At 35.2% G+C, this 13,545-nt stretch overlaps 1 protein-coding gene across 3 annotated transcripts in view; it reads left to right on the forward strand.

Moving 5' to 3' along the window:
• Positions 1-13,545, forward strand: part of POLN (DNA polymerase nu) — an 80,656-nt gene that overhangs the window by 51,086 nt on the left and 16,025 nt on the right. For 2 of the 3 annotated variants that reach the window (XM_048941957.1, XM_048941955.1), the window contains 4 exons: positions 1,412-1,494; positions 3,835-3,966; positions 6,456-6,566; positions 10,486-10,564. In XM_048941957.1, the coding sequence (XP_048797914.1) occupies positions 1,412-1,494; positions 3,835-3,966; positions 6,456-6,566; positions 10,486-10,564 (405 nt within the window). The remainder of the gene's footprint in view (positions 1-1,411; positions 1,495-3,834; positions 3,967-6,455; positions 6,567-10,485; positions 10,565-13,545) is intronic. The other variant, XM_048941956.1, reaches the window with a different exon arrangement.

The following is a 13,545-nucleotide window of genomic DNA, read 5'->3' on the forward strand; positions in this document are numbered from 1 at the left end:
AAGATGCTCTTCATGTTTCTCAGCTTAAAAATGAACAGAGAAAAATCCATTTTATCCTTGAAGCAATTATACTGTTCAAAATGACTGTGAACTTTTGTAAAACCAGACTGTTTATTTACCCTATAAAGATCTGAAATCATTTCTGATTTTCTTCTTCAAAATACATGTATTTCGAACAGGACTCTCTTAACATTGATTGCACCCAAAGTCTTCTTGTCTGTCTTTCACTGTCTAATTATATGAGCACTTTTCATAGGCGAGGCTAAAACCAGTGTGTGAGCCAACCATGCACAATTCTGTGGCTCTGTTGATTTGCTAGGTGTTTAAGCATCGTAATACCAGTAAAAGACTCTAAGGATGTATACAGAAATATGACTTTTTTTTAAGCTTGTCAAACAAAACCTTCACAATAAAGAGCATTCTGTAACAAAAAGCTTTAATGGCAAAGTATACCAAACTGATTCTTAAAACGCGATTGAATCATCATCAATAGACCCATGAGAAAACTTTTTCACAAGCTGTTCATATAGCATCAAGCATCCCTGATGGCAATCCATCTTTAACTTCCCAAAATAGTTCATGTAGGTACTTATATTCAAAGTGTGAGCCAATTAGGTAGAGATTTCTTCCAATAAGCTTCTATTTAAGCCATATTACCAGTATACTTCAGTGCTCTAAATGGTCAGTAATGTCCTGAAGCTATATTTAGATAAGAGAAAGCAAAGATAACACATAATTGGTGATTGCAGAGTCCTAGCTTTTAATTTACAAATTACTAAATCCATTAGCCCTTTTATAGGACAGTCTACATCCTTGGTGTGTGAATGAGAAGCAGAAAGGACAGTGCTTGTTGCAAGCAAACTAGTTACAGTCTCTGCTCCTGCTGCTGTTTTATGACATATCTCCATTTCAGAGCTCTTTAAAACATATAAGAGATTCAGTGCGTGCTTTTATCAGCAATTATTCTTGATGAAGGCTCAGATATTCTTACTAATGAAGCATTTATGTAACATTTGTTTAAGTAAGCTTGAGGTCAAACTTTTCTTGGTGTTTCTGTATACTTTGTGTCTTGAACAATGCTGATGCTGGGAAGGTTTAACTTTTCTCATGGGTCAGTACTGGATTTTCTTCATCCTAAGTAACTAATAATATAGTAGAAGGGATTTTCTTAGTCAAGGATTTGATTTAAAAAAATCAAACAGAAAACAAGGTAAGGATTAAAGAACTACATTTTCTGAGGTCTGTCACCACCAAAATTCATAAACAAGCTGTGTGTTCATTGTGCCTAAGATAAAAGCTCCTAAATTCTTCTGTTTATGTCTTGTTAATCTGTAGTTAAATATGTTTCTGTGAGGCTAAAAATGTGAATTGATTTTAACTGAAAATGTATTATTTTTGTTTGTTTGTTTAGGAAGGGCATTCCAAGTGAACAAGTGAAACAAACTGATAGAGAGCAAGCAAAGCGTATCGTTTACTCAGTGGTTTATGGAGCAGGTAGGCATTCTTATAAAATAAATTGCTACAGTATGTTCATACCATCTATGTAACTTATGCAAATATACCAAATGTCTGAAGATGAGTTAAATTTTGACAGTGCGTTATATTTTGATTTTCGTTAAGTATTGTTAAATAATTAAAATTGTCAAATTAATATACCTGCGTTGACCTCTATAAAAATTACACAGATGTCAGGTTTATTTGCTGCTGATGTAAGGGATGCATTTGTCTTCATCTAAAATAGGCATAATTTTTAGGAAACTTTATTTTCTGTTGATATTTACAAAGAGATGAGAACAGGCCTAATTAAATGAGAAGAACTCAGATACTGTCTCTAACTCAGATACTGACTCAAGATGCATTCTTACAACCACGGAATGGTAAGGCTGGAAAGGACCTCTGGAGGAGATTGCAGGTATTATGCTTACTGCAGTCAGTGGAAGTCTACTACTTCACATAGTGATTTTTTTTGGTTTATGCTTTCTTAGCTTTACATTGCTCTTGGTTCGTATTTTTAAAATCTTTCCTATAATCTTGGAGGACAGAAAACACTATAATACAGAAAAGTTTTACTAGGTATAGGAGCTGGTACCTTAATTAATATACCATCTATTGAGAGATAGAGCAGAATTTCAGACATTTTGCCCAATGTGGAGCAGTTATATTCATCTGTTTATGCCTCAGTCATCCTGTGAAACTACAGAAAAGGCAACTTAAACATCTATGAAAGAAAGAATCGCTTCTCTTCAGTGGCACTAGTCCTGTGTTCTAGTCTTGTCTTATACAGAGCACAGAGGCGTGGCAAAGTGCTTAAATGAAAAACAGAGAAGCTGGTTGGAAGTGTTATTTTCAGTTTTGAAATATGATATTATAGAGCGGAAGATGCTAGAACACATAAGCTATTAGTAACTTTCCCTGGCACGGATAACTCAAGGGGAGTGCTCAAGGAAGCTTCAGCCCACTCCTGGGAGTTGCTTAGCATGGCCTGTGCTCCCACATGGTGAAATATGGTCTTAAGTGGCTGTAGAGTCTTCTCTTTTTGCTTTCCAGGAATTGCATTTTGCTGGAACTTCTCAAACTCCCTTGTTGTTATTGTAGTTTAATTTTCCTTCTCTTGTATGTAATTCTTTGTTCTGTGTAGCAGTAGTTCTTTAGAAGGGTAACATGGACAAATACAGATGTTGCAGTTCTCCAAGAAAGCCTCAGCACACTTCTAGCCATTAACAACACGTGCTTTTGCAGATAGATTTGTCATTTTCTGACCAAGAAATTAAAAACAAGTTATTTAGATGTAAAATAGATTCCCAGGCCAATAACAGGTCAGCTAGGAGTCAACTGTGATGTGAATTTCTTGTTCTAGCACCTTGTCTGGACTGGTGTTCCTGTCGCTCAGTGCAGATCCCAGCATGACAGAGCAAAATGCTACATTATTTTGTATTCAGAAGTCTGAAATGCGTATCAGACTGACAGGGATGGCATTTAGGTGGCTGAAATTCTTTCTCTTTAAGAACGCTGGATAATTTTTCTTGACAGTATTATCATGACAGTAACTGTTCTATGCTTTTAGTGCCTTGAAACTTTACCTCTCAGCTTATGTTGTTTGCAGACTCAGTGTTGGTTTTGTGATGCTGTGCAGACAAATATATCCGTCTTTCAAACCTTGTATGACTAAAGTTGATGTGTCTGTTATTTTTAATGAAAATATTTAATTTATAAATGTATTTAAACTGAAACTCTTAGATAATACTTTTGTACTGTGAAAAATTGTCTTTGGTATAATATTATATGTTTGCAATATATGTAATAATAATATATATTGCGCATCTATATCTTATCCAAAATGCAGTACTCCTTTCCATCTCTGCTGAAACAATTTTCTATTCTGCATTTCTTTTCCATCCCTTTCATCTCACAACTTGGATTTAGATTTCTGTAGACATTGAGGAGTCCAAGACTGTTTGAAATCTGTGGGATTAAAACTTTTAGCTGTATTTTTAAAATCAGGCCCCCTGGTCTGATTACTTCTGCTGTTAGGTTTTTTTTATGAATTCTACACCATACCCAAACCTTCTGGCTAAACTCAGCTAGCCATACCTCCATTTCTTTTTTACATAATTTGTAGGTTCTATATCTTCTCCTTAGAGTCTGCAGATTTCAACTTCAACGAAACATTCAAGCTCAAGGATAATGTTTGCATCATTGAAATATGATTATGGATATCAGATCCATCTTCTTTCATAGAGATGGGCGTATTTACCAATTTCAGTAATTGTGAATGTAACAGTTTTGTTGTCTGTAATGGATTTCTGTTCTTTTTTTTTTTTTTTTTGTGTACAGGTAAAGAACGTCTTGCAGAATGTTTGGGAATTACTCCTCTTGAAGCTAGTTGCTTTATAGAGAGTTTTATGCAAAAATACAAGAAAGTACATGAATTTACCAAGAAAACCATTGGACAATGCCAAAATAAAGGTAATCCAAATGGACAACCATTATTTTTTTAATTAATCATTGTGTCACAACGATGAAGACAGAGATTCAGCTTAATCTAAATTCACATAGTTACAGAACAAGAGATAATACGTAATATCATCTCTTGGTGAGTCAGGTATTTTTTCTCTTTTACTCCTGAGACAAATTGGTTGGCAGCTTCTCTGCCTTTCCTAAGAAAGATGCAGGCAAAGTAATATTTCTGTTCTCAGTTTGAACTCTACTTAATGTCAAGCTATACTACATCATTTCAACATAAAATGTACTCCAACACAAATCCAGGGAATATTTTACTTAATAAATATGTTACATCACTGCTGAAACACGGAAGTTCAGCTATTTAGTCAAAGAACCAGTTTACAGAAACAATTTTTAAATACGTGTTTCTTCGTCACAGTAGTCAGAATTTCAAGCTCAGGTGGTATCTGTGATGACAGATGTGTGCAGAGTGCTTCTTGAAGCCAGCAGCTGCAAACTCTTTTAGCATTGAATTTGTTGTTAGTCTACATATTCATTTACATTTAGAGAATCCTAGGAGTGCAGCAATTAGAGAAGAGAAAGAACAGCTGCTAGAAATATTTTTAAAGTTTACTAGAAGAACTGTCAAGATGTCAAGATTTCTTAGTACACTGTGTGGTACGGTGTGGTGTACTAAGAATACTGTAGAAATAAATTGTAAATTTGCCATATAATATTGCCTATAATTATTGAGGTGAACATGATGGTAGAAACAAGTAACTGATTCAGACTTCTTTGTAATGTTTAGACCTTAAAATTCTATGGGGAGCATGAGCTTTCATTGTGTCATGGAATTACATTCCTTTATTCATTAACATTGCTGAAGAAAACATAGGTTTTCAGGAGCTTTCCTTTAGGGAATGAAGCTCAACAAAATATGTATTGTAAAATTTTACACAATTATGATGTATTTGTTTTGATTTACTTAAAATAGCATTGTTTTCTTCTCTTGAAAGTAAATGAGTTTCCGTAATCAAGATTCTGTGCTCAAGAATGTTTATTGTGCTGAGTAGACAAGTGTCATAACTAATGTCCTTGATTGTGGTTAAAACATGGTACACACTTGTTTAGTTAGTACTCCTCTAACTCTGAACTGTTTATTTCAGTTATATAAGCTCAAAAATTTTTGCAGCAGGCAAACATTCTTTAGTACTTTTCTTGTTATCCATCTCAGATTAAAAAACTCCTCCAACCTAGAGAGCTCATTTTTACTTATCTGCTGTTCAAAGATGAATGGCATCTGACCAACTAATTTTATTTAGGCTCTACAAATGTTCAGTACTTAATTTACCATAAAATACTGTAGAGAAATAGGATTATTACATTAAATCTATTTCTCATTGAGTGTTTAGTGTTTTAAAAATTCTTGCTTCTTACTGTTCTTTGCAGAAAGTCTTAGTTAAATTAGGAAGACTGATTTGCCAGAGAACATCCCAACCTCCAGACAGTTCAGTTCCCTGTTCTAAAAATTGAACTTTTCATGTTCATGCTGTTGGTAATATAGAACTTAACAGAAAGCTTTATTAGTTCAGCAGAGCTATTTTCATTACCCTGTGCATAATATTGGGTTTGTGTTGTACATAGTACAAAAACACAATTTCAACAAAACACAGAACTCTATGTTTTGAGAGCTTTTATTGCACATGAGATTAAATTATGGTGTGCAGTCTGAGCTCCAGTGGTATCCAGTGATGGCCTATGGGTAGTCAGGGTGATCAGAAGTGTAACAGAACCTTTTTTTAGGACAAGGCTTAGTTTTGGGAGATAAGCTAAAGCAAGACTTTACAAGTGTTTTCTGGACAGGAGGATCATGGAATCTCTCTTTCTCTCTCTGTTCCTCTCACTTGTCCTCCAAAAAAATCCAGTGATGATGGCAAAATACTTCATTAGGCTAAAAATAAATGTTTAACTATTTTAATGTGTTTCCTTTAAACTACTTACTTAACTAGAGGTAAGAAAGTTTGGTTGTGGAAGGGACATGAAACTATTGCATTAAGAAAATCAGGAAAAAAAATGCTCCAAAAATGGTTGGACAATTTTGGGAATGATTCATTAGTGATTTAATTGCTGTGCAAACTGATTTTTTTGCTATTCCCAAGTAAACTATTCATTGCATGCAAAGCTCTAATTATGGCTACTAATAGATAGCTAATTCTGCTAGGTATTTATAGTTTCATCTCCCACAGAGAGTTTGCTATTTTACCAGCATATTAGCAGATAATCCTAATGAAAACACAGCTTTAATGAACATAAATTTTTATTGCATAACATGTACCAATTCTCTGAATAAAATAATTCTGAGGCTAACAATGCAATAAGCTCTGAATACTTTCAGAGGGCAAATTATCTCAAGCAGCACAATTACAAAAAATCTGCATTATCTTCGAAAATAATTTTTAAAGTTTAACTTGTAATTGCTCTAGAAATGCTGATTTCTACTTAAATCCTACAAGGTTATGTGGTTTCCATTATGGGACGCAAAAGACTGCTTGCTAATATCAATTCACAGGATTACAAACTACGCACTCAAGCAGAGAGGCAGGCTGTCAATTTTGTTGTTCAAGGTAAAATCTCACCTATGTACCCACCTTCTTACCTACCATCTATCTATCTTAACTCTAACAGACGAAATCTCCTTTGCTCTCAAAAAAATGAGTATTCTCATAGTCTGTTAAAGTAAGCTACTGAGGCATGAGTTTTATTATAAAAACAGAAGTTTAAAATGTTTATTCTAGGTTCCTTGGAAACTTCAAATAAACAGTGTATTAATGCAGTAGAGTTCTCTGCCATTGTTAAATACAGGTGTAGACACTAACTACATATGGAGAAAACATATAAGATTTCAAGGCTTGAATGCATGGTTGTCTGAAATATTTTCCTTTCTGGCTTCTTTGAGAGTTTCTTTCACAGTGTTTCTGTGATTTTTATGCTTACAGTTTCTGGCTTTTTTTTTTGTCACGTAGCTTTAGTTTAAGAAATATGCAGTATTACAAGAACCTTATTATATTTTGAAACCCAACTCTTCATAAGGAACATTTGAAAATAATTCTCTGAAGGGTGAAAATAAAGATGTTTCTTCAGAGAAATTGGAAATGTAAAAATTAGCACAAAAATACTGAAATATTAGTAATAGATATATTAACATATAAGTTGTTTGGACCCAAGTCTTGTATAGAATTAACCACATAAGGAACAAATAGAAATTGAGCTGGCAGTCCAAAGCTGAGATCCCTCCCACCAAACCTTGCAGACATTATTTCTTTGTTTGGAATATGCTGACAAGGTTTTCATTAAGCTATATTGGACGTGTACAGTTTACAGATAAGTAAAAACTGCTTTCTAAATACAGTGATGGAGTGCCTGTAAGGGTCATTTGAATTTTCTTTTTGAAAGGATCATTTGGTTTTTCTTTCTTTTTTTTTTTCTCCAAATATTATTCATGTTAATGTTTAATTTTAAAAATGACTTACATAATTATGTCATGTTTGTCATCCTTATAATCAGTAACTGAATTTAGTACTATCTCTAAAGAACATGTACAGATCTAGAATTCTAATACATACCCTGCTGCTTGAGTAACAGTTGTGCTCAAGTGATAGCTGCCTTGCTGTGTGAGTCTCTCAAATGCAGTTTTTGCAGAGGGTTGTTAGAGTTAGGGTAATATGGTCAGGTTTTGGTTAGACTTGATGATCTTTAAGGTCTTTTCCAACCTGAGCAATTCTAAGATTTTATGGTTCTATGATTTTAAAATAATCTTATAACATCTGCAGCAAAGCTTGCATATTTGTACATCTGGGAATACCTACACAAGCTTCTCTAGAGACTTGTGTTCATTTCACTTCAGTTTCACCCAGATGAACAGCAGCCCTCTCCAGCTGAAGACATAATGCTTGAGCTAATACAGTGGGTCCTGCTGAGTGTATGGGGCAACATTAATAAAGCTACGTTGCCCTTGTAGCACCACTTGCTTGTGCCCATCTGTGCTAAGAGCTTGGAGCCGAGACAAAGCTGAATCATAGAATAGAATCATAGAATCATTAAGTTTGGAGAAGACCACTAAGATCATCTAGTCCAACTCTTGAATCATGATTAGCATACCTACAACACCAACACAGGACTGCTTGTGAAATTCTCCTACGTTGATAAGATTAATATATTTAATTGTCAGTTCAAATCATACTGGAGAACAAATCTGAAAAAAAAAAGTTGTGACTCTTATTCAAAACATGTAAATTGGAAGGTAGGGTGAAACAAGGATTAAAAACTTTAACATAGTCAGAATTTCTAGATTTTATTAGAGAATTTGCTCTAGACTCTATGTTTTTTTTTTGAACTGCAGTATTTCACCTCTGAGAAAATATTTAAATGCTGTAAAATCTTTCTATAATATACTAAAGCATTTTTAGTTAGAGAATTAGAGTTAATGTACTAAACTGCAAATAATGTGTTTTATCTTTATATATCTGTGATTCCCATCTACAAGAGGGCTTGTCAGGAGGATCCAGGGAACTACAGGTCTGTCAATCTAAGCTCAGTGCCAGGGAAGGTTATGGAACAGATCATCTTGAGTGAGATCACAGAACGTGTGCAGGATAACCAGTGGATCAGGCTAAGACAGCATGAGTTCATGAAAGGCAGATCCTGCCTAACGAACTTGACCTGCTACAATGATCGAGTGACCCACCAGTGGATGAGGGAAAGGCTGGTGATGTAGCCTACCTAGACTTCAGCAAAGCTTGACACTGTCTCCCACAGTATTCTCCTAGAGAAGCTGGCAGTCTGTGGCTTAGACAGGTACACTCTTTGCTGGGTAAAGAACTGTCTGGAGAGCCAGGCCCAGAGAGTAGTGCTGAACAGAGTTAAATCATGTGTGGTGCTCCCTGGAGGCCGCTACTGGGGCCTGTCCAGTTCAATAGTGCTATCGATGACCTGGTCGAGGGGATTGAGTGCACCCTCAGTAAGTTAGCAGATTACATCAAGCTGGGAGGAAGCGTCAATGTGCCTGGGGGTAGGAAGGCTCTATAAAGGTTTCTGGATGTGCTACTAAGGGGCATGGTTTAGAAGGGAAATATTGGTGGTGGGTGGATGGTTGGACTAGATGATTGTGGAGGTCTTTTCCAACCTTAAAGGTGCCATGATTCTGTGTTAATAGTCTAATAATATAAGCAGTTTGCATTTTGAAAATGGTATCAGAAGCGGATATTAGATGATTTCTTCTGTTGCATTGCAATATTAAGAGGAATGTGCAGAGTTCCAGCTTTAACTTGATATAGCTGCACTTTACACATATGTACTGTGAGGAATAAAATAGTTATATATATTTATTCTCATGATCTGACTGACTACTTAACTTGTGATGAAACATCTTTTCTTAGTTTCTATATCAATGCATTGTGTGTTTGTTGTATTTAATCCATGTGAGACAACATTTGAACAGAAAAACAAGTATATTTGGGTCTAAATTTTCTATTAAATGTAGACATCTCAAAAACCAGCTGAGTATCTGCTCTTGGTGTAGTTAATGAATAAAAGAGAATCTCAGCATGAGATTCACAGGAAGGCAGTTTGTTACAGAAAACCAGGAAGAGATATTAAGTCTTTCCCCTGTTGGGTTATTGAGACATAATAATCTCTTCAATCTCTTAGATATTCTTTTGCCTCCCAGGAGAGTACCCTTGCTATTTGCCTAACTGGATAATCTTTATCTCCTGATGTTGGACTATTTGAAAGAAAGAATTCAAGATTTACTGAACTGAGGGTTCAAAAATGAAAACGTGTATGGTTTGGTACTTTTAAGATATCGGATGGGGCAAGAATTATTGCTCCTGGTCCTTAGTTAAAGGATTATTTCTGTACTTTTTCTGATAAATATCTCTATAAAAATGCACTAAATCCTGTTGCGTGGTTCAGAACAGGCTGTTTCACCAAACTGCAAGTCTGGAGGATCACTCTGTCTCTCTATTAGAAATGCCTAATCCATTACACAACATGACGCTGTTTCTGCAACGCTGCTCTGTAACGTAGCGTAATTGCCCTATAACGTAATGAATATACATTACATACCCACTGAGTTAAAAAAAATCATGAATTAAATTACCAAATGAAAATATGTCTCTAAAACAAAATTCTGCCCTTTACATTACATTTTAATTAATTTATAGGTAAATTTTACTTCAGATCATTTTCAATTTAATTTAGATCATTTCAGATAGATCGTATGGTTAGGTTAAAGTTGAACTTGCTGGTCTTTAAGGTTTTTTTCCAAGCTGAGCAATTCTATACTATATATTTTCTGTTTTCTGTTTCTAATTAACATGTAGTAGTTTGTTATTTATTAATCTGTTTCACATATTACATCAACTGAATTCAGTAGTTTTGCAAATTCTTATAATTCACAATCTTCAGATGTTTTTCATTTCTATGCCATAAAACAGCTTTCCTTTTGCATGCTTTAAACTGAAAGCAGATCACTTTCTTTCGTAGGATCTGCAGCTGATCTTTGCAAAATGGCTATGGTTGAGATTTTTACCTCTGTTGTGGTTTCTCCAACTTTAACAGCCAGGTTAGTAATGAATGACTGCAAAAGTGTTTAATTTTGAAACAATAATAGTGTTGAATGGGTCTCTAGCATTTTAAGTAGCTGTAGAAATATTGTGTATGCCTCTGTATCTTTTAACAAGCAAGGGCTTGTGGGAGATGCTTTTATACAACCAGAAGTTGTATCTTTGTGCTTGAATGGTTGGACATGTAAACCTATTCCAAGGCAATGCAGTGCCCAGGGCCTGTTGAAGCTCAGTCAGATCTAGTTCAGTGGTAGTTCCATGTCTTTGAAATCAAGCCCACTGATCATATCCTTCCTGTATTTTGAGTATATTGTACAATGGCAATTGAACATAGTGTGAGCTAGGAAAAACAGGAATCAGGAAATCAGTGCTCAAACAAAATAAATGAACAATTTTTAATCCTTTTACAGATGGCTTTCTTTTGCTAAAAAAAAGCAAAACAAAACAAAAACACAAAGGAAAGAAATAAGTGGCCCTATACTACAAATCTGAAATGGGAAACTGTTCTTTGGTGTACAGACATATAGGCAATGTTGTTTGAAGAGGCCAGAATCAGGCAGCTGTGGCCTGGCTTAATTTTATTTTGGCAAGTATAACGTGATAGAGCAGCTGCCTTATGGGACAGTCAGCCAACTAGCCAGTCTCTAATGGATGCAAGCAAAGATTTTGTAAGAGTAAAAAATACATTCTCTCCTTCTGTACCTAGCTAACACCTGCATCTTTAGGTTCAGTGACCATCTGTTTATTGTAATGATGAGAAAGCCAAAGGTTTTTGCATTTAATTCCATGTCTGGTAAAGCTTGTGAATGTTTTCTCTCAACAGAAAAGTTTGCTTGAGTTGTCCTCTCTCAAAACTATTTATTTAAAAAATGTAGTGCTATCAAATGGCTAAGGACATAACAGACATGGGGAAGTACAGGTACTTTACAAGTTTTCCTTGTGATGTGAAATCAAAGGAAAAGTGCTAGACCAGAAGAATTGCTGCCTATGCTTCTCATTCCTACCGTAAATACCGCAGCTGGGAAAGACTAAGATTGCAAGGTCAATTAGAAGAGACAGACTGTTTTAAACTGGGATTTGAACTCCTGCCAGCCATTAACAACTGGATGGCTTTGCTAAAGCAGAACCTTTTAATATTTACAAATGGCTCTTGGCTGTAATATTTATTAGATACTTAGAAGCTAGGCTTGTCAGAAAACCACAGTCAGTGCCTTTGTAAATTCTGTGAACACTCACCTGGTTAGAAAGTTGCTCAGGCATTTGAAAGCATCACCATGGTCTTGTCAACAGATTATGGTATTGGAACCTGAAATTTAGTGTTTCCACTCAGTCACTTGTCTGCCAAGTGACATGCAGCTATTATTTATTCAGTGGTCTGTTTCTTGATTTTCTTTTCAGTAAAGTTTGGATAATGATCCTAACATTCTTTGTAAAGCTCTTCGAAAAATATTGAAGAAAGGAAATGATGCTGTTATTGTAACAGTAGGAATGCACAGTAGCTCTTCCAAAATGAGAAATATAACCAGCCTCCTATTATCACATTGAATCATACTGAAAAAAAAATATACTACTATCTTCTCTTCTATCTCTACCCCCCTTGCAAGGTTTTTTCCTCTCTATTAGAATTTCTAATTTTAGAATAAAGTTTTCACTTTGAGTAACATATCAAAGAGAAATATCATCTACATATACTTTAGAAGAAACTATGAGTTCCTTATTTAGACTGTGATACAGTATATCCTATAAGGCATAGCCAAGTAGTGGCTAACACCCAACATTTTGTCTTCCCTACAATGCATAACCAAGTAGTGGCTGACACCCAACGTTTTGTCTTCCCTACCTTGCAAATTAAAAAAAAAAAAAAGAAAAAAGAATCAAATTGCATTTTAGACAAGGTCTTACAGTTTTTGATGTTAATTTGCAGTTAGGTTTACTGTCTTCATCATCAACAGTGCTGCATTCACATAAATTGTAATTGTATGTGAGCAAGTTCTGACCCAATAGTATGTAGCTTCATTTCTCATGACTAGTAATCATGATATTTTTCATTACTCTTTGTCCATGTAACATCGTGTTTGGAAGTCAGTGAAAGGTAACCAATTACATTTTCACAAAGCTGAATCGGCGAGGTCCTCGTGAAGGAGCAGTACGTTCCTCTGTGGCTGATCAGTGGCAGTCTCATTTTTCACTTTGTATTGGACATCTTTTAATTGAAATGCCAGCTCAGCAACTCATGCTGTTGTCAATAAAAAAATCAGTCTGTTATCTGAGAATAATTTTGCAGAAATGGGTAAAAGAAGCATTACATTCAATACGTAATCAGTATGATAAAAGCTGATACTACTATGGATTAGCTACTGCCACTGCTGTTAATGTGTTCATTTTGCGTGGAACTGATGAATAATCAACATGATTTCTTTAAAATTCTTCCATATTATCTACATCTTTGTTGAGATGCTGTTCTGCCGTTTGTGGCCAAGTTGCTTACTGAAAGTGTGCTGCTGACATCAATTATTCAAGTGCTAGCTTTTACCTGCATGATGCAATTCACAGAACCTCCACAGAATGTCTCCTGTAGGCAGATGATAACAAAGGAACTTCTGAAGTCAGATCAAGGCAAATATTAGCAGCTGAAAGAAAGATTTGTGGAATTTATGAGAGTAGAAAAATACTCTGTGAACTTAGATTGACAATTGTAGTTATTTAAAATGTCATTACAGTAGCATATACCTGGGAATGTGAAATGGAGGAAGGATGTTGGCAACTGAAGGAAGAAGGGATTGCCTATACCGGTTTTTGTAAAAATTGTCGTTGTATAAGCTGAAGATAGATGGATGCTACCCAAAGACTGTCTGGCACTGTATGAACTGCTCAGAAGCTTTTAGTCATTAAAGATGGTAACATCCTAACAACATGCAAATTAACTTTAACACTTCCAAAGAACTATTGAGTAATATTGCTTGAATCTGGCAATTGTGCT

The sequence above is a fragment of the Lagopus muta genome, chromosome 4 (assembly GCF_023343835.1).
Source record: "Lagopus muta isolate bLagMut1 chromosome 4, bLagMut1 primary, whole genome shotgun sequence".
Classification (NCBI taxonomy): Eukaryota; Metazoa; Chordata; class Aves; order Galliformes; family Phasianidae; genus Lagopus; species Lagopus muta.